We start from the raw sequence: 19,101 nt of genomic DNA, 5'->3' as shown, positions 1-19,101 counted from the left end.
TGCTATGCGATACCTTTCAACATCTGGCTCTACATAACCCTTCTCCTTATTACTCTAAATTCTTATTTTATTAGGAAAAAACCCCAGTGCTTCAACTTTAGAAAGAACAAAAAGGGATAAGCATGTGCCCTCTCAAATCCATGGGAAATATTCCCATTGCACTAAACTGGCAGTCCCACAAACTGGTCAGATTCTAAAAAAAACATTACTGCGAGTATAAAACCAGCAATGCCTTTCACAGGTGAGCAATTCCACTCGGTTCACAGGACAGCTCAAGAAAATACATCTTTACTCCTATTCCAGCCGTGCCTGGCCCTGTACAAGTCTTTACTCGCATGAGTCTGCAGTCTCAAGCAGCTGCATTGACGAAACCGAGTTATTTGATACCAGGACGCAGAAACGTTTTATGGGCGCAAGGACAGCAGTCCCCTCTCCCAGCGCCGCACCGGGCGGGCTGCAGCTCCCGAGCACTCCCTCCACCCCTGCCTCTCCCGGCCGCAGCACCCACACAGGGCGGACAGCCCGACGCCAACCCAGCTCCGGGAGCACCGGGCTGGAAGGGTTACGGGGCGCCTACAGCCTTACACCCCCCCGCCAGGACGAACACTCCTGCACAGACATACATCCACATACATAAACACGTATTTATATACCGCGCGGAGCGGAGCGGAGCGGAGCGGCCCGGCCCCGCCCCGCTCCGCTCCGCCCGGCCCGGCCCGGCCGCGGCCCGCCCCGCCGGCAGTGCGGCGCTGGTGCCCGTCATGGCTGCCGCCGCGCAGCTGCTCCGCGGGGCCGCCCGTGCCGCCCGCGGCCCGCCCGCCCTCGCTCTCGCCGCTCCGGCGGGCCGGCGGGCGCTGGGCTCCGCGCCGCCGGGAATGGCGGCGGGCCGGCGGGGTCGGCGGGCCGCGCTGGCGGCGGCGGGAGCGCTGGGCGGGCTGGGGCTGGGGCTGTGGCGGTGGCAGCAGGCCGCGATGGCGGCGGCCGAGGAGGATGAGAAGGAGGAGGAGGAGCTGCGGCAGCGGTTCATGGCGCCGCCGGTGAGCGGGCTGCGGGAGCTGCGGCGGCGGCGGCGGGAGCTGCGGAGCCGCATGGAGCTGCTCATCATGGAGACGCAGGGGGAGGTGTGCCGCGCCCTGGCCGCGCTGGACCCCGGCGCCGCCTTCGCCGTCGACACCTGGGAGAGGAAGGAAGGTAGGTATGGGGGGGCCGCGGGGTCACCCCGGGCACGGGCACCCCGGGCTCGGGCACCCCGGGGGGCGGCGGCCCCGGCGCGGGGTGACCGTGGTGTTGGCAGGAGGAGGCGGCATCAGCTGCGTGCTGCAGGACGGCGAGGTCTTCGAGAAGGCGGGTGTGAACGTGTCCGTCGTGTTCGGGCTCCTGTCCGAGGAGGCAGCGCGGCAGATGCGAAGCAGGGGCAAGTCTCTGAAGGCCAAAGACGGTAAGGTGTCCGGCGGGGAGGTGGGGTAGAGGAGCGGGACGCGTTCACCCGGGTATGGCCATGCAGGTACTTTGACAGCACGGTCTGGCCTCTGAGCAGAACGTGAGGAAGGCCAGGCTGATCAATGCTCGAGGGAAGATTTCACTTGTGTCCTGGTGGTTTCCAACCAGTAAGCCTGGCAGGTGGACTTTCGTATCCCTAAAAAACTAGGTATCGGAGTGCTTCTCCCTCTGTCTTGCTGCTTTCAGCAATGTACTGTAGGCACAGGTTGTTTCTCAATAACGACGCTGTAGCTCAACAGTGAAACAGCACAGGAGTTATGTACCAAAGAGGTGGAGAGAGAAAACCAAAAAGACCTGGAGGCTAAAGAGGATTCAACCTACGTTCATGTAGAAAAGGGTAATTCTGAGGACTGGGGGTGGTGGAAAGCCTTAGCAGCGCGTTACATTTTAAGCAATCGTCATCTAATGGGTGCTCTAACATACTGTTGCATTTTAGGACAAATACAAAAAAAAGGATTTCGTTAGGTGCACAGAAGTGTGTGGATGAGAAGTAAATTGCACATTGCTTAATAGTTATGGTGACCCAACATGCGAAATTTTCTTGTAGTGGAACAGTAGCTTGGAACCTAAGGAAAATAGTGATGTTCCTTAAATGATAATAAATGAAGTTATTTGAAAAACTGAAGGTTTTTTTCTGTGCATCTTTTTATCTAGGGAAACTGCCTTTTTGTGCCATGGGTGTGAGCTCTGTTATCCATCCAAAGAACCCTCATGTTCCAACCATGCACTTCAACTACAGATACTTTGAAATTGAAGAAGCAGATGGTAAGAATTTTAATCCAATGAAGTACGCGTGAAATGTATGACTCTGCATCAAAGAGGCATGAACGCATGGCTAGGGTAAGAGGTTAAGAACAGTTCCAGGTTTGTTCCCAGCTGTGCCAAGAGTCTGGTGTGTAGCACTGGACCTCTTAACCTATGGGCCTTCATTTGTCCATTTGTAAAATCAGTGTGATGCGTGCATCTGGTACAGTAAAGGTGGTGGCAGTTTACTTTTTGCAGCGTACGCCAGGGGTTTCAGACTTAAAGTGTAGGAGGTTATAAATAAGTGTAATGCATATTCAAAGAAGCAAGTCTAGAATTCAGTAGAAGAAAGGTCTGTGAAAGACTGGTAAGCATTCTGGTCAGGATGTACCTTTGTCTCAGAAGCTGGGAGGACATACTGTCAGAAACTGCTCTCTTTGTGCACTATGCCTTTTTTCCCTGAGTTTCTGCAACTTGCTGCTGTCAGAAGCAGGACTCTAGGCTAGGTGGTCTAACACTGAGAGCCCGTCTGTACCTTGTGACAGTGTACATACTGTCAGAAGCTCGAAGAGAGTTTTCTTTCAGTTATTTTGCCAGAACATTATGGATCTTTTCTAGTCAATTACTTCCCTGGATTTAGTAAGGATGTTTCCTTTCTTTGGCATGCAGTAAAATCTTTCTGGATTCTTGACTAGGAGTTGCCAGCCCATCTTGTGAAATTGATATCCTGTAGTCAGGGTCAGCGGTCCAAAATACTAAACAAATGGGTTTTCACTGCTTTGAAATTTGTTTCATGTTTTCCTGAAGTCACTGGTCATCGCACTACCTCGAACTCAAATTTTTCATTGATTTATGTTTAGACACACCACTGAATAATGATTTTGTTTTGTATTGTAAAAGAAGTCAGTAGCTCTTGATGAACCACTAGCAATGTATTTGCGTTTGGAAGTTTAAAAGAAAAATGTTGCTGCTTGCCTCTCTCCTATAGGAACTAAACAGTGGTGGTTTGGTGGTGGGACTGACCTCACTCCAACTTACCTGAACGAAGAGGATGCCGTTCATTTTCACAAGACTCTGAAAGAGGCCTGTGACAAGCACGATCTGAAGCTGTATCCCAAGTACAAGAAATGGTATGTGGGGAGAGATGCGCTTGGGTTCTGTTTGTGGGAGCAGAAGGGGGCACTGGGTATCGCCAGTTAAGTGTACTCTAGGAACAGTAGGTTCTGCCGCCTTTTGAAAAGTACTAGCAGACCCTAATGAAAATCAGCAAATGTGCACGGGGACAAAATGTAGTCTAAACCAATCTCTTATTTACAGAGGCCTGAGGTTTTCCAAACAGAGGGCTGACAACTAGGATCATAAGTCTATAGCCCAAATAAAAACCAAGCTGACTCTACAAGGTTTTGTAAGCTACAGACTTCACTAGGCAACTTAAGAATTCCTTTTAGCCTTTGGTATTAAACTAGGACAAGACTTTTGCCTTATGGACTTGCACTAATTCTGCTTACAGTGAACTCACGGTAAATGTGCATGACTTCAGCGCTAGCCCAAGAGCTCACACTACAGTTCTGAAAATCCCATTCCAGTTTTTCTGCCTTCAGTCTGACCTTCATTACTTTTTTTTTTTTTTTTTTTTTTTTGCCAGGTAGGTAAAGGAGCTTGTCCTTAATGTAGAAGCTTCATAGTTTTGATGGAGCTGTACTTTTTTTCCAGTGACACATTCAGTGAGAGTTCAACAGCGTATTCTCTAAAGATGCAGACTTTGAATGTTCTTCTTGAGCTGAGAGATACAGGTGATGGGATCCTTCAGTCTTCAGCGGGGGCTTGCTGTTCTGTGTCTGATAATCCTATCTGCTACAAGCTGTGGTATCCAGGAAGGAGGGGTTACCCTTTCGTAAGTTACCAGGTCTTGTCTGAGGCAGGAGATAAAGTGGGTGTTGTAGCTCTGGTGTGAATGACTTAGTAGAGAAGCACATCTTATAACCTTAAGGCTACAGTCTTGTCCTCTGAGGAATTTTTGCATGGTAGTTCACAGTGTCTGCCTTAACGGTCAGGTTGTTCGCAGCGTAAGTAGGCTAGTAATGCCAGCTGCCGAGGGTCGTAGAGAAGGATGCCTGTTCTTAGTCTGAGGGCAGCTCAGGGAAGGACTGATTGTATCCCATGGACAAAGGCAGTTTTCTCAGTCCCAGCATGAATGTTTGCTGTGAGCAGCAGCTGTGTAGGGGCATGCGGTTCTTGCTGTCGGAGCAGTGTGAATCTCTTCTGAGATTCTACTAATTAGCATTGCCCCTTTTCCCACCTTTCTCAAACATAAAAGCTCTTGTTATGTTTACCACACTGTCTTCCTGATCTAGCTTTAAGACTTTAGTCAGGCTTGTTCTCTTTTGCATTTCTGACTGACCTTTTTTTCTTAACTCTTCCTGCTGCTATAAAAAAACCTGATCATCCCAGTGAATAAAAAAATAGCATAGGTTATCTGTTATATCTCCACATCTCTCTCGCTATGGCCATGCCATTTATATTGCTTGAGAACAGCAACTGTGGATGAATACATGCATGGAAAACTAGTCCTAAAGGAAGGCAGGGTTTCCTTGCTGTTGATGGTTTCTGCTTCCTACTTCCCTTCCATTTCTCCCTCAAGTGAAGACTTGCAGAGCATGGCTGCCCAAGCAAGCAACTATAAGCAAGATAGGGTGTGGTTACAATGAACCGGCTGATTTATAGTAATTGCACACCTACATACTCCCAGTAAATACGAAAGAGATTAACTGCCTCCCTTTTGTAGGATAAGCTGCACTTATTCCTTCATAAACTTGAACGTGAGCCATGAAAAGCCATGGCTAGAATGACTCCATCTTCCAAGTTTAACTGTTAAAAAGCCTTTTTCCAAGGAAGGCTGACTCACTTTTGATTTTTCCTTAAGTGACGGTGGCTTTCTTATCTGGTCTTGGGTTTATAGATTCTTTTAGTGTTGAGGCAGGAAACCAATTCTTTCACTAGAATGGCAAAAAGAATAAAGAAATTATCTTCCAAGTTTATTCTGAGTTCATCTGAAAGCTGTACAAATAATTTGGGATCTATATATAATTCTGGGAATGAAATCTAGCAAGAGCTCTTAGGGTGAAGTTTTGAAATCAGGTGTCCCTCCTCCTCGTAAGTAGAGGCTATGGATTGGATCACTCCGCATGGAAGCGTCAGCCATGGTGTTTGAGTGTTACATGTTCAGTGACTGTGCAGTGATACGTAGCTTTGCAGAGACCATTTCATCAGAGCTTTTACTGTAAGTGAACGCAGGAGTGCTTTCCAGCTGGTGCTACACCATCCCGGCTCTCAGCAGTCAGTGAAACAGTGTGGCACCCGGCACTGGAGGAACTGACTTTTCATCAATAGTTCACTAGTGCCATCCTGTGCCACATAACTGTTTGGAGTTCTGTTTATTTCTTTGAATATTGTGGACCATATTAATAATTGTCTGCTACCTCTTCTAGGTGCGATGACTACTTCTATATCAAGCACCGTGGCGAGCGAAGAGGGATTGGAGGCATATTCTTTGACGACGTGGACTCTCCCTCCAAGGAGGAAGTATTCCAGTTTGTGAAGAGTTGTGCCAAAGCTGTTGTGCCTTGTTACATTCCCATTGTGAAAAGGCACTGCCATGACTCCTTCACACCAGAGGAAAAGCTATGGCAGCAGCTTCGGAGAGGACGGTGAGTACTGAAGGAGCAAAAGAATACATGGAAGGTGGATTACGCTGGCGAGAAAAAAATGAGCGAGTTCTTCATGGTTGCAGGGTTTATGTCCTGTTGTGGTGTGGGCTAAGGTTGCATAAGTGCTCTAAAGCCTGCCAGAGAATTTCAACATTTTTGTGTACAGAACTATTTTTGAAATCCAGTGCTAGATTGCTGGGGAGGATGCAAAGAAGGTACTAGCACACCCTCATCTATATCCCCCGCTCTCCCACATTGCAGCACAAGCAACCCATACAAAATGCCACAGTTTTTCTGCAACTCCTTCAAAAACCAAGAGAAGCTGCTGCTTTGTAACAGGCAGAGGGGTGCGTGGTGTCCTGAATCTCACCCTCTCCTGCAGCCCAGTGATGCAGGATACAGGACTGCCCCGTGACATGAGGAGCATAAAGGTGAAGGGAGTCATGCTTCCTGTTCAGTAATGAAGCTAAACCCCAGAAAGTCATGGAATAACTGTACCCAAGAGTACTTTCAGCTTCTTACATACATATTTATTCTATCTGATCTTGGTATTGAAATGAGGATGCAGTGAACTCTTTGTAAAGGAATAAAGATACAGAGGGGTTTTGTTTTTCTGGCATGGTCCAAAGTCACTAACTTAAAAGACCTGAGGATTTATTAATGTGAACAACTGTTAATGCTGCAAAAGCTTAAGTACATTGGTAGATACAGTCGTACTCCTTTATTTATGTCCTGTGATTGTATAAGCATATGCAGAAATGAGAATACATGTGCATTGTGGAACTGTGGAGTCATTAGTTTCTGCTGCTTCTGCAGAGAAATCTGTGAGAGTAGCATAGAGAAGGCATAAGCATTCAAGTTTAGATCACTGGCCTACAGCAATTACTCAATAGGTACATATGCTTTATTTGATGAGGCTGTTCCTGGGAGCGTTGGCCTTTCAGGATCCTCCTATGGTTAGAAGGGGAATAGCTTCTTCAGGTTGCAGCCAGGATCGGCTCATGAGGCCTGCTTATTTCCCTGCATCTGTTTGCAGGTTACTGGGCTAGGCTAAGCTCTCAATTTATGCAAATAGATAAGAACTCCTCCCTTCCTGTACTTCTGTTAAGTACTAATACCTCAGTACTGGTCACTGATAACCCCTGCTGAATTGTCACTGCTCTGTTCCTATGCTGGGGGCAGAAAACTCTCTATTCTGGCACGTAGAAGTCCCAGCCAGCACTCTGAAGCTGTCTCACTTCTGCTGCTTTTCAACTCTCCCCAAGAAACAGGAAATCTTGTTCTGACCTTGCTGCTTACGTGTCTTTCAGCATGGAGGACTGCACAGTAGAGTTTTTCCTGGGGTCATTTCCAGTTCCTTTAAGGCTCCTCTTATGTCTGACACCACCACAAAAAGGAGTACTAGCATAAGCAAGCTAAACTCGGTGCCAAGCTTGCCAGCAGGGTTGAGGCCTAGGAGAAGTAAGCTAGTATAGCACCATGCAGAATACTCTCCTTGAACAGTTTGTTTGTTCTCGTCTGTTACCTCCTATGCTTTGTGGAGTGGCGAGGTCACACTCGCATTCCTGTGCAGAGGATGCTAGAGAACAGTTGGCCACAAACCAGGGTTCATTCTGACACCCAATACAGCAGAAATACAGGCTGGATTTGTTTGATGTCTGCTAGTTGAAGAAGGTGCAAGCAACTTCTGATAATAAACTTGTTTTTCTGTTGCATCTCTTCACTCCCCACAGGTACGTGGAGTTCAACTTGGTTTATGACAGAGGTACAAAGTTTGGCCTACTGACACCAGGATCAAGAATTGAAAGCATTCTTATGTCTCTGCCACTGACTGCAAGGTAAGGGCATAGATATGCGGAGTTGAGGTAGGCACTGTTCTTATTAAAATACTTTATAGGATTAAATCAAAGCTCTGTCCTGGTGTCCAGTCTCTTTAACAGTGGTTAGTTCATGCTTGATACAAGAACTGGCCAAATACATGCAGATGTTTCTTTGGTCCGCTACACTCGTGCAGTTGCCAGTGATGATAAAAATATCTAGAACATAGTCTAGATATTTGCTGTCAAAAAAAAAGTGGTATTTTTTGTGCTTAGTACCTCTTGATAGATTTCCTCTGCTTGCTCCATGGGTTTTTGTTTAGTAGCTCTTTGAAACCATGTGAGCTTATGGCAGTCCTGATAAGCCTGTGATAAGGAATTTCCATAGTTTAACTGTGTGTTGTGTGAAAAAGTGCCTCTTTGTTTTCTACTCGTACCTGATGACTTCATGCAACTTTTCAGCGAGTAACCAGGTTTTCTTCCTGTTCATTTTCTCCATAACAGTTCTTATTTTACAGGCTTCTGTTTTTTTCATTGTCTGTTTTTCAGGCTGACAAGTCCACCTCTTTTTGTACAGTAGCTGTTCCATACCTTTGATCACATTTGTCACTTTTTGCTAGGCTTAACTTTTCTATGCCCTTTCTGAACTGGGGATAAGGAACAGACGACATAAGCTATGTATGTGTATCCAAGATGCAGGTGTGCTGCTGACTCATACAGTGGCATAATCATGTTTTAGTTCATTATTCCTTTCATAATCCTAATATGCTGTTTGCTGGTTTTGATTGCTGCTAAGCATTGAGCTGACTTTTTCATAGAATTGTTATGATGCCAAGATCTTTTCTGGGCAATAAAAGTTAACTCAGTCTCTCAATGTTGACGTGGTTTAGCCCCAGACGGCAACTAAGCACCACACAGCTGCTCGCTCACTCCCCCCGCGGTGGGATGGGGAAGAGAATCGGAAGAGTAAAAGTGAGAAAACTCGTGGGTTGAGATAAGGACAGTTTAATAGGGAACGCAAAAGCCGCGCGCGCGAGCAAAGCAAAGCAAGGAATTCATTCACTGCTTCCCATGGGCAGGCAGGTGTTCAGACATCTCCAGGAAAGCAGGGCTCCATCATGCGTAACGGTTACTTGGGAAGACAAACACCATCACTCCGAATGTCCCCCCCTTCCTTCTGCTTCCCCAGCTTTATATGCTGAGCATGATGCCATATGGTATGGAATAGCTCTTTGGTCAGTTTGGATCAACAATCCTGGCTGTGTCCCCTCCCAGCTTCTTGGGCACCTGGCAGAGCATGGGGAGCTGAAAAAAAAAGTCCTTGACCAGTGTAAATACCGCTTAGCAACAGCCAAAACATCGGCGTGTTATCAATATTATTCTCATACTAAAACCCAAAACACGGCACTACACCAGCCACTAGGAGGGAAATCAACTCTATCCCAGCCGAAACCAGGACAAACGTGTATGTAACTTTTTTCTGTGTGCATCACTTTATATCAATCAACAATTAATTTCACCTCCCATTTTATTGCTCAGTTGCTTGGCTTGATATTAACTCTTTTCAACTGCCTTTTTAGGTTTAAACCAGTCTTGCTTCATCTTGCAGTATCAGCAAACTGTCATTTACTGTTTATGCCCCTTTTTAGGTTGCTTTCAGATACGCTGAGTAACACAGGCCCTGTCATGAATTTTGTAAGACTCCATTAGTGACCTCCCTCCGCTAGGATAACTGACCTTTGCCTGCTACCCCTGAACATGAAGGTAGTCCTGGTCATACCATATAGCTTCATCCCACTGCCAACGCCAGATATGTCCCTCACCTGGTGCTGTAGCACCGTCCTACCTTTTGATTTCATTGCTGGGATGATCTGGTTTTGCTTGTTTTCGTCAACATAAATAGCTCACTTAACAGCACAAAGGGGTCCTTCCTGGGAGAAAAAAATGGAAAAAGGTTGTACCCATCCCTTTGTGACTGCTGACATTTTTCTTCCTCTGCCATGTCTCTTAATTGCCTCGTCAATAAAAAGTGGTCTCTCATCAACTTTGTTTTTAAAACTAAGATTCAACAAGGACTTGTAGTGCTTCCAGTCCAGCTTCTGGAATAATTTGCCCTGGGCAGCTGAAAATACTGCATCAGGATTAAATGATAAAATCTGAAGCTGATGATTTCCCTTAGGACTCATGTCCTCACTCTCTTTTGCCTGGGTTCTTTTTTTGGCTCGTCTTCCTCGTGACACTAGTGTGTCACAAAGTACCACTAAAAGATCTTTGCAAATAAACCTGCATGGATTGTGGGGTAGGGGGCATTGCTCTGTCTTTTTCCTTTGTTCTTCCAGCCTTTCCAGAAGTTGGGAAAAAGATCAAGCTAACATTTCTCCTGTCTCTTCCAGTGTTATTATTTGTTTTTACTGAACTTAATGATTTGTAGCTGTATCTGTTTACTTGACATGAGAGTATCAACTGTGTACATAGCTTTGCATCCTCAGAAAAGGCAACTCAATTCCAAACACAGCCTGGTGCGGGAGAGGTGGCAGCCAGCTGGGCAGTCTGAGTGAGTTTCCCCTCTCCCTGCAGGTGGGAGTACATGCACACCCCTCCAGAGAGCTCGAAAGAAGCAGAAATCCTGGAGGTTCTACGCAATCCCAAAGACTGGGTGCACTGACACAGATCATGAACAAGATGGACTGCTTACACTGAGCCATTATGAAAGAAAAGGAACGCCTGGAAAACAGCACATTCAAACTCCTGTTGCATGGCACTTCAGTATAGCTATTTATACTCTTATCTAGTGCCTTGATAATGCTGTAGACTTGTTACAACTTGCAAATATATGAACTCATTCTTTTAAGATGGATCAGCTAATGTTCCCACCCCTGTTGATGTTGCCTTGTGAAGGAGTGGCGATACCCTCAGGACTATTGTGCGTGCTTAAGAACTTCCTCAACTGATTTGTTTGACTGCAAAATGGTAAACTACAGTGAAGTGTTCTCCCAGTGGAATGAAAGCATTATCTGTGCCTAAATAGCACTGCTTACTCCTAGAAAATCTTGGGATGTTTTAGAAATTTTTTTTTAAAGAATAAAGGGAATATTTGATATGATTTTAAACCTTAAAGTCTGCTTTCAGGAAGTTGTGAAAAAGGTGGTACTTAACTATGTGGTTTTTGAGGCTATCTACATTGACTTGAGCAGGGGAAAGGGTCTTAAAATGTGGTAGCATGACTTGACCAATCAGTAACTGGGAGATTGTGGGTTGGGGTCCCAGTCTCGCCTGATGATGAGAGCAGAAGGCTGGCTGTTCATTTTGAGGAGAAAATGTTTCAGCCCTGTGCCTCTCAGCTGTGATCAAGACAGGATAGCAACCTCCCTCGGGCCAGCTCCTTTGCCAGGAGGGTCGAGGCCAGATTAGGAAGCTGTTGGGTGTGCGCCGGGGTCCTCCAAATAGCACTTCCCACTGCTCCCAACCCCGGGGGTTGATTGTCCTTCCTCCATCGGCACGAACCTCATCGAGGACCCCGTGGGGAAAAGCGAGAGGGGTCTTGTTCTCCCCCGCCCCGGCGGCCGGCTGAGGAAAAGGCAACGCCTCCTCCCCGTCGGGGAATCGAACCCCGGTCTCCCGCGTGACAGGCGGGGATACTCACCACTATACTAACGAGGAATGAGGTGATGGCTATATCGCTTCCAGGGAGGACGTGGTGCGACGTCACCTTTGGCGGGTTTCTGACCCGCGGGTGGCAGATGCCTCGGCGCGAAGCTGCCGGCCTGGCCGGCTCACGCTCGCTGCCCGCCGCTCACCAAAGCCAGGCGTCCCCTTGGGCTACCGTGTTCGTTTCCGTGCTACACTTCCTCCTCGAAAAGAAGGAAAAAAAAAATAGAGCACTGAGTAAAAGGCAGCGATTTTCTCTTCTCCAGGAGGGGAAAAAAAAACTTAGTGGCCCGTACGGGGATCGAACCCGCGACCTTGGCGTTATTAGCACCACGCTCTAACCAACTGAGCTAACCGGCCCGTGTGAACGCCACATCGCGCGCGCCCGCAGCTCACGCGCTCCCACGGACACGCGGTGGGCGGAACCACTGCCGGGAGCTGCCCCTGCGCCCGCTCTTTTTAAAGACCGCTTCGCCGGGTCGCTTCAGGGACCTCTGGCAGAGCAGCACGGGCATTAACCGGGGTGACGAAAATTGCTAAAATGGAGACTTTCAAAACTTTCACTTTTCTGTGCGCCCCCTCTTCCCCCGGTCCGCGGACGGCGTTTACCGGCGGCACGAGAGTCCCGGTAAACGGACACGCCCCACCAAAACGACCCGCCACGCTCTCCCCTTCCGCTCCTCAAGCGGCTTCCGACCGCGGGAACAGGCAGGCCGCCGCCGCCGCTCCGAAGCAGTTGCGATCGCCTCCCTCCCTCACGCCCCCGCCGCGGCCGGAGCTCCGGCGGGCGGAGGAGGAGAAGCTGGAGCGCTCCCTGGGGGTAAAAGGCGACGCCTCCTCCCCGTCGGGGAATCGAACCCCGGTCTCCCGCGTGACAGGCGGGGATACTCACCACTATACTAACGAGGAGCGGGGTGCGGGCAGCTCCCCCCCCCGCCGAGCCCGAAGACGCTCCCGGGACCCCCGCCCGCCCTCGGTGCGATCGCGCTGGGCGCAGAGCGGTGACACAAGGCGCTCGTTCGGCCGCCAGCACCCCAGTGCAAGGTAAAGGCTACGCGGGGGTGGCGGGATGTCCCTCCGCAAACCAACTGCTCTGGCCTGGCCAGACGCACCGTCAGATTACTTGTAAAAATCAAGACATCAGGTAAAAAAAATTGCAGAAAATACTTAAGAATTAAGTATCTGAGTCAGTGAAAAGTTGTAAAGGAGGAGGACATCATCAAATTCCAAGCCCTTTGTTTCACAAACTGCCAGTGCTAAGCTGAGCTCCTCAGGTATCTTCTCCTTTGCCGTTTCATTTGCCACCTATCATAAAATACATTAATAAAAAGAACATATTAGGAAGCAAAAAAAAAAAAAGGTAACAGCTGCATAGAGAAAGCATATAAATGTATCTTGCATAGAAATGCAAGAGCTTTCTCAAAACCAGGCAACATTTAACACAGACATTCCCACATTCTTCACAAAAAGAGATCGCAAAGCTGCCACTGGAAGACTGACAAACGCATGGTATGAGGAGACAGTCGTAGATCCACTGTAAGAAAATTTGGAGTTAGAAAGGAATAGGACGGGAGATATCCGATGCAAAAAAGAGCAGAGACCCAGATGTGCATGAAGAAGAAAGAAACGGAAACCCCCACAATAAAGGCTTCCAAGTTTAAAAAGCGTAATTTATCAGTGAGCCATAGGGGCTTAAAAAAAAAAAGTTGTGGGCAGTCCATGTAAAATAATTACTTACTTAGCAACAGACCTGGAAGAATCTGCAGAACGCCATATACCTAAGAAAAGCAAACCTGACGTGTTCCAAATTCCATAGGCAGTGGTTTCCTTTTGTGGCCCCTCAGCAGCACTGCTAGCTCACTAACCCCGTGGGTCTCCAGGACCGTAGGTTTTTGTCCATCAAAGAGACCACAGTCCTTAGGAAGCTGATCAAAAGATTCTGGGAAATAGTACTGAGGCAAGTCAACTCTCCAGATGCCAGACGGAGAGTACCTGTCATAAGCAGAATACGGATTTTAAACTCCAGTCTGTCTCATGCTCTCTCGCAAACACACTTTTAAAGGATTTTGTTAGAATTTTGAGATCAAGAAACATCATAACAAAAAACACTAGTCAGAGAAGAGAGAAGCTGTAAGTTCTACTGTATGTTTCTGCTACTGTGAGTAGGCCTCATCTCACTGTAAACTAATTTCAGAATAATGAACTAATTAAATTCAAAGCACAGAACAGCGCGGTTCTACACTTTCGCATCCTTTTGTCCTGATGCTGACAGCCAAATAGGTTTGAACACGTGGATTCTTCACACTGATTTTTTGTGCATATTCTGGTGGTTCTTGAGTGCAAAACGCAACAGGAAAAATAAGTGAAAGCACATTGTTCCAGTCACATCAGCTGCACAAACAGGGAAGTGAAGGAAGGGTAAGAGAGAGCAAAAATGTACGTTAGCATCAAACACAGTTTTTTTTCACAACAATTAAGTTCTGTGAAGGGGAGAAATGGGAAGCCACTGTACCTTTCAAAGACAAGAGCAGTTTCAGAAATCCCTGAGCCATGTCTTTTCAGTACATTTTTATGATATGCTCCATTTTCAAACCTGCAGAAGGGGCTGAACTCTTGAAGAACATCCAGGAGAGAATCTGTTACCACCTACAGTTCTGCTTCCACTTTCCCCTGCAAAACATACACTCTTTACAATAGTACACTAGGCTGAAAACTGTACTAGTTCACAGTTGATCTGCATGCAGACGGGACACTGCTGCCTTGCAGTGAAAACCATTGCTCAGGATTTTTAGGGTAAATGACTAAGAACAGTAACATTTTCAGCATACAATTTTAACCAGATGCCCTGAGCTTGTCTGAATCCTCACTGACATTTACGAAATACAGCCATAAAATAATTTGTCCTCTTAAAAACAAAACCAAACAAACAAAAAACCCCACACAAACCAAAATGACACCCACAAGCTTAAGAGATACTTAGATAGCTAACAATGGCAGATTTTAAATTATGTTCTAACAAATGCCCTTAAATGAAAACTTAAAGACTTAGCCTGACTTTCTCAAAAGCTTTGAGGAATTTAAGTACATCAAAGACCAAACAAAATAGCTTTGCCCTTTAGCACAGAGACAGACAGGGTTGGTCACCTTTTTAGGGACCAGGATTAATCCCAGACTTTCATCCCTAAAGCAGTGGCTTGTTCTTCAGTGTCTCTCAGTTTTGCACTAAGCCTGGAAAACTCTTGAGGGCTGTGCACTGAAAAAAACCCCACTTGACCACAAAAGACATGCTGAGCTACCTGGAACACCAATCAAGGTGACACCTACCACAGGGGGATCGGCATTAACAACCTAACTGAGAACCGCTGGGATAAGACCTCCTCCAGAGCAGGAGATTGCTCGGTAAAGAAAGAGCAACCGGGATGGAAATTTGCACGCCAGGAGCCAGAAGATGCAAGTGTAATGAAAAGCAGTGCTTTCCAGTAATCTTATATGCCGTACACACATGAAACCAGAAGCGTAATCTAAAAGCTTTGCTTTTTGCTAAGTTTGATCTGCCTGTACAGTCCTTTGCGCCATCTGTGCTCATCCTCAGCTTCATCCTCACTTATTGGCACACAAGAAGAAATGCCCGTTATTTGGGTAATCACGCTTGATACATTAGTATTCAGAATGGAAGATTACAAAGAATAGACAAGTCAGAATCCTTTTGAGAACTGACAGGCTATTATAAAAAAAAAAAGCAGACTGGAAACCAGTTTATTACCTCAGTTCATGAAATTTCATGTTAGCACTGGGACAAATAAGATTTGTGTCTTTCTGCAAGACAACAGGTCCTTTGCAAACTGCCTAGGGATTTCAGCAATAACTGAAAGCCTTTTTAAAAGGCACTTCGAAGTCTGCCTGTACTTTTAGAGTGTTAATAGGTTTTAGCCCTCATGTTGGGTTGGGTTAGGAGGGAGCCTCTTGGTTTAGTCCGATAGTCTATGCTGCTACTCTTTTCCCTTACCACGTGCAGAGCTTAAAATTTTCCAAGCAATACTGGAGTTTTTGCTGCATATTGCCACATAGATCAAAGAAGTCTAAAACAAAGTGAATATATGAGATTATGTGCTGTTTATAACGAAGTAACATTACTGAATTCAAGTGTCTTGGTTTTGCCACTGCATTTGTCCGTGAAAGCTTTTAATGACGATGTGCTATGATTTGATGTAGCTTTGGCATCAGAAAAATTTTTAGCTGACTAGCTTTGTGGTCTACCTTTTGTATCATCTGACTTGCTCTGAGAACATCCTTGGAAGTCAGATTCCGTATCTGTCTTAATAGGATCCACTGTGTTCAGCCAGCATGAGTTCAGGTATCTTCCAAAGGTGCTCTTCTCCTTTGCTGACAGTCTGCCAAGCTTAACCTCTGTCTTTTTACACTGCCATATTATTATCCCTGATCCTTTTTTTTTTTTAAGTTATTCCTAATTTACTGATCACTCAGTCCTTTGAAAATACCATTTTCCAAGAAAAGTATGAAATCATTATTTCAGTATTAAAAAAAAAAACCAAGAAGCACAGTTTTTATTGCTTCTGTAATATAGAGATATTGTGTGAATATAGCTCAAAATACCTTTCTCTGTCTTTCAAGATGAGAAGGATGCCTAGGGAGAGGTATAAATTCTTTCTGTTTTCTGGAGTAAGAAATTAGGTAGTTGAGTAACTATCTTCTCGAATGTTGCTTCAGGAACCTACAGGTGAAAGATGGTGAATCTCTGATGACAGGTATTTGTCTAAATACAATACTTAGAACTAAATGTTTGAAATACGTGTCTTCTTTTGCTTTCTCTAATGAGTCAAATTGAATACCTTTGACCTCTTTCCTTTTCCATGAAAACCAATGTAACCTAATTTTGTAATATCACATAGTCAGAAGAAGAACTTGGCCAGGGATGAGGAAGTAAAGGGTAAGATGAACCTTATTTTTCCCCTCTTAATTATGGTACCTTGCAGATAAGTGATCATGTCCATATAACTAAATTTGTAATTCAGTTTAGCCAAGAACTCTTTTACTAGATACTTATTTATGACTTTGCAAACTTTGGAGTCTTAAGGTTGTCTGTAAGTATAATTTTACATTATATTCTACATAAAAGTTTTTTTTTAATTATGATTATTTACAAGGAATCTGTCCTTTCAGACAAATGTATAGGTTTATAGGTTGGTTTTTGTCAACTACAAGAGTGATTTTTCATTTCCTTTGCAGTAATATAATGTAGAAAACTGTTAGAAATTTTGTAGCTGCTGCTGTAAGTTGTGACCCTGCCTGCTAGTTATTAGTATCACTGCTGGCTATTCACCAAGGTTTGCTATTGCTCCTTACATGAGGACAAATAATTAATTTTAATACACAATCTATCAGAAATACACTGTAAAATGCTCATCTTGTCAATATCACAACAGTTTGCAGGATTGTGGAGTGCACAGAATTGTATCAGAAATTAATTCATACTTTTTAGATGGGTTATGATAAGAAGAACTGTTTGCTCTGCAGGCCACAGACTGTATATTGTAATTAGATTATATGCCAAGGAAGAAGCTATAGATTTTCAAGGCTGAGAGGACTGCATTGATCATTAACAACAGTTTTGTCTCCTCCACTTTTACAAGCCAGCTCCTTTATATGAGCTTGCAGCGGTTGCTTTTGAGGACCCTGAAAGTTGCTGGTCAGAATAAGGCAGCCTGAAAGAATGCTGACTACATTGCTGATTTCCTGAAAAAGAAATGTTGGAAGATTATTTCAACCATGGACAAGGCTCAAGGTTTAGTCCTAGGGCTGGGACAAACCCCAGCACCACCACAGGCAGACTTGGCGGAGGGGTGTGCTGTCTGCTGGGCCAGGCAGCTACCAGCCAGCCCCCACAGGGTGGGGGGGGAAAGGTAAGTGGTGGTGGGTGGGAGGACACTCAGGAGTTGCAAACTGCTGTGCTACAATCTGCCATCTCAGACATGCTGGATAGACCCGCATCTGTAGGTCAGGATGGGCAGCCACCAAGTCTCCTTGGCACAACAGGACTGACAAGCTCAGTGGGTTGCGGAACAGCTGCAGAGGTCTTCCTTTTCATAGGGCAGAACATCAGGAGGCCACTGTGATGGTCACCGTGATGGTAGCCGTCTCAGTAGCTTCCTGATGTCACAATCGACTTCCCTGCCTCTTGTCCTGGTAGCGCCAAGGAGACTTGGAACAAGCAGGATCCAGACAAGCAGAGGCGAGTGGCTGCTGTCCTTTGGGTGGACTGGACCATTGGGCTTGGCAGCAAAAGGCAGCAGATGAAGAAGAGGGACATCTGGGACATCATCTTTGGCACGTGAGTCATCACTGGTGCTCACGTAAACGATGATGGATGGAGCAAAACGGCATATGTACATGACAGAAATTATTTATAAATGTGCCCAAACATGCTGAAATGTCTGATAAGTGTGGTGGCAGATGGGTGGTGTGCACTCTTGTGCCACGTAACAAATGCCAGCACCTGATCATACCTCTCTGCAGGTTCCTGATCCCCCCCAGACTGAGTAACACTCCCAAAAATCATAAGTATATTTTAAATTGTTAATTTTCTCCCTTGTTGGTATTTAATGGAAAACCGATTACATAGTGCCAAGTTTGTGACACAAACTGAAAAATACTTCTATTAAGGCTGAAACAGCATTTTCCCCCCTATAGTTCAGAGCCTTCAGCAACCTGACAGAAGTTAGCTGTCTTCCTAGCAGGGAAAATGCAGGCAGCTTTCCTTGAGAAATGTATTTTGAAGTTGAGAATGCAATGAGCTACCCACCAAACCATGCCCATGCCTTTCACGGATTACTAGATAGCAGTATCAAGGTAGTCAACAGGTTGCTGGGTTTGGGCGTGGGGCGTGGGGTGCGGGGTGCGTGTTCCGTTTTAGCCCCTCCATTCAAAACAGCTCCATGAAGCAGGGCTCACTTCAAATCCCATTTTCAAGCTCAGAGGAAAGCAAACCTGGCAAATCGCGGGCAGCACGCAGCCAGGCTCGCTGTGCCTACGGCGCCTCAGCTCAGCAATGTTTCAAATCCAGAAAACCTCGACGGGAGCTTCCTTTTTGCCCGCTCGGTCACGCCAGCACGGCGGGGCTCCGTGAGGCCGTCCGGACAGCCCCGCTCCCTCCGCCATTTACCTCAGGCACTTTCCCGCCGCTGCCGCCGTCCGAGGCGGCGCCGAGAGGCGCTGCTCGCAGCTTGCTCCTCGTTAGTATAGTGGTGAGTATCCCCGCCTGTCACGCGGGAGACCGGGGTTCGATTCCCCGACGGGGAGACAGCCGTGGCGTTTTGCCTCCCTGGTGCCGCCGCCGCCCTCCTTTTCCCCGCCGGGGCGCCCCCCGCCGCCTCCCCGCCGGCAGCAGGGGTGGAGGGGCGCGGCGGCAAAGGGTGGTGGCGTGCGCGGCGGTGGCGCCGGGCGTTAAGCGGCCGTGATCGTATAGTGGTCAGTACTCTGCGTTGTGGCCGCAGCAACCTCGGTTCGAATCCGAGTCACGGCAGAAACCTTTTTTAATTTCCTTTCGTTTATATTTTTTTTCTCTTCCTGTCCCCGTCGCTGCCGGCAAGCGCTTTAGCGCGGACGGGGCGAGGTTGGTCCTCCCGGCCCCCCGCCGGGCCCCGGGCGCCTCTGGGGGCTGCTGCGCA

The 19,101-nt window shown here is 46.7% G+C and overlaps 1 protein-coding gene and 5 non-coding genes across 6 annotated transcripts; 3 read left to right on the top strand and 3 right to left on the bottom strand.

The window, feature by feature from the left end:
• Positions 1-727: 727 nt before the first annotated feature.
• CPOX (coproporphyrinogen oxidase) lies at positions 728-10,871 on the top strand. Its single transcript, XM_075513526.1, has 7 exons — positions 728-1,191; positions 1,295-1,438; positions 2,155-2,265; positions 3,233-3,374; positions 5,733-5,951; positions 7,685-7,789; positions 10,346-10,871. The coding sequence occupies exons 1-7, from the start codon at positions 762-764 to the stop codon at positions 10,431-10,433; spliced, it is 1,239 nt and encodes a 412-aa protein (XP_075369641.1). The 5' UTR covers positions 728-761; the 3' UTR covers positions 10,434-10,871.
• Positions 10,872-11,356: 485 nt separating this feature from the next.
• On the bottom strand, positions 11,357-11,428 carry TRNAD-GUC (transfer RNA aspartic acid (anticodon GUC)). The gene has a single exon. It is a non-coding gene; the product is annotated as a tRNA-Asp (tRNA).
• A 274-nt stretch (positions 11,429-11,702) lies between these two features.
• On the bottom strand, positions 11,703-11,776 carry TRNAI-AAU (transfer RNA isoleucine (anticodon AAU)). The gene has a single exon. It is a non-coding gene; the product is annotated as a tRNA-Ile (tRNA).
• A 477-nt stretch (positions 11,777-12,253) lies between these two features.
• On the bottom strand, positions 12,254-12,325 carry TRNAD-GUC (transfer RNA aspartic acid (anticodon GUC)). Its single transcript has one exon. It is a non-coding gene; the product is annotated as a tRNA-Asp (tRNA).
• Positions 12,326-18,661: 6,336 nt separating this feature from the next.
• Positions 18,662-18,733, top strand: TRNAD-GUC (transfer RNA aspartic acid (anticodon GUC)). Its single transcript has one exon. It is a non-coding gene; the product is annotated as a tRNA-Asp (tRNA).
• A 151-nt stretch (positions 18,734-18,884) lies between these two features.
• On the top strand, positions 18,885-18,956 carry TRNAH-GUG (transfer RNA histidin (anticodon GUG)). The gene has a single exon. It is a non-coding gene; the product is annotated as a tRNA-His (tRNA).
• The last annotated feature ends 145 nt before the right edge of the window (positions 18,957-19,101 follow it).

Source organism: Mycteria americana, chromosome 1 (assembly GCF_035582795.1).
Source record: "Mycteria americana isolate JAX WOST 10 ecotype Jacksonville Zoo and Gardens chromosome 1, USCA_MyAme_1.0, whole genome shotgun sequence".
Classification (NCBI taxonomy): Eukaryota; Metazoa; Chordata; class Aves; order Ciconiiformes; family Ciconiidae; genus Mycteria; species Mycteria americana.
This window is presented reverse-complemented; position numbering and strand designations above follow the sequence as displayed.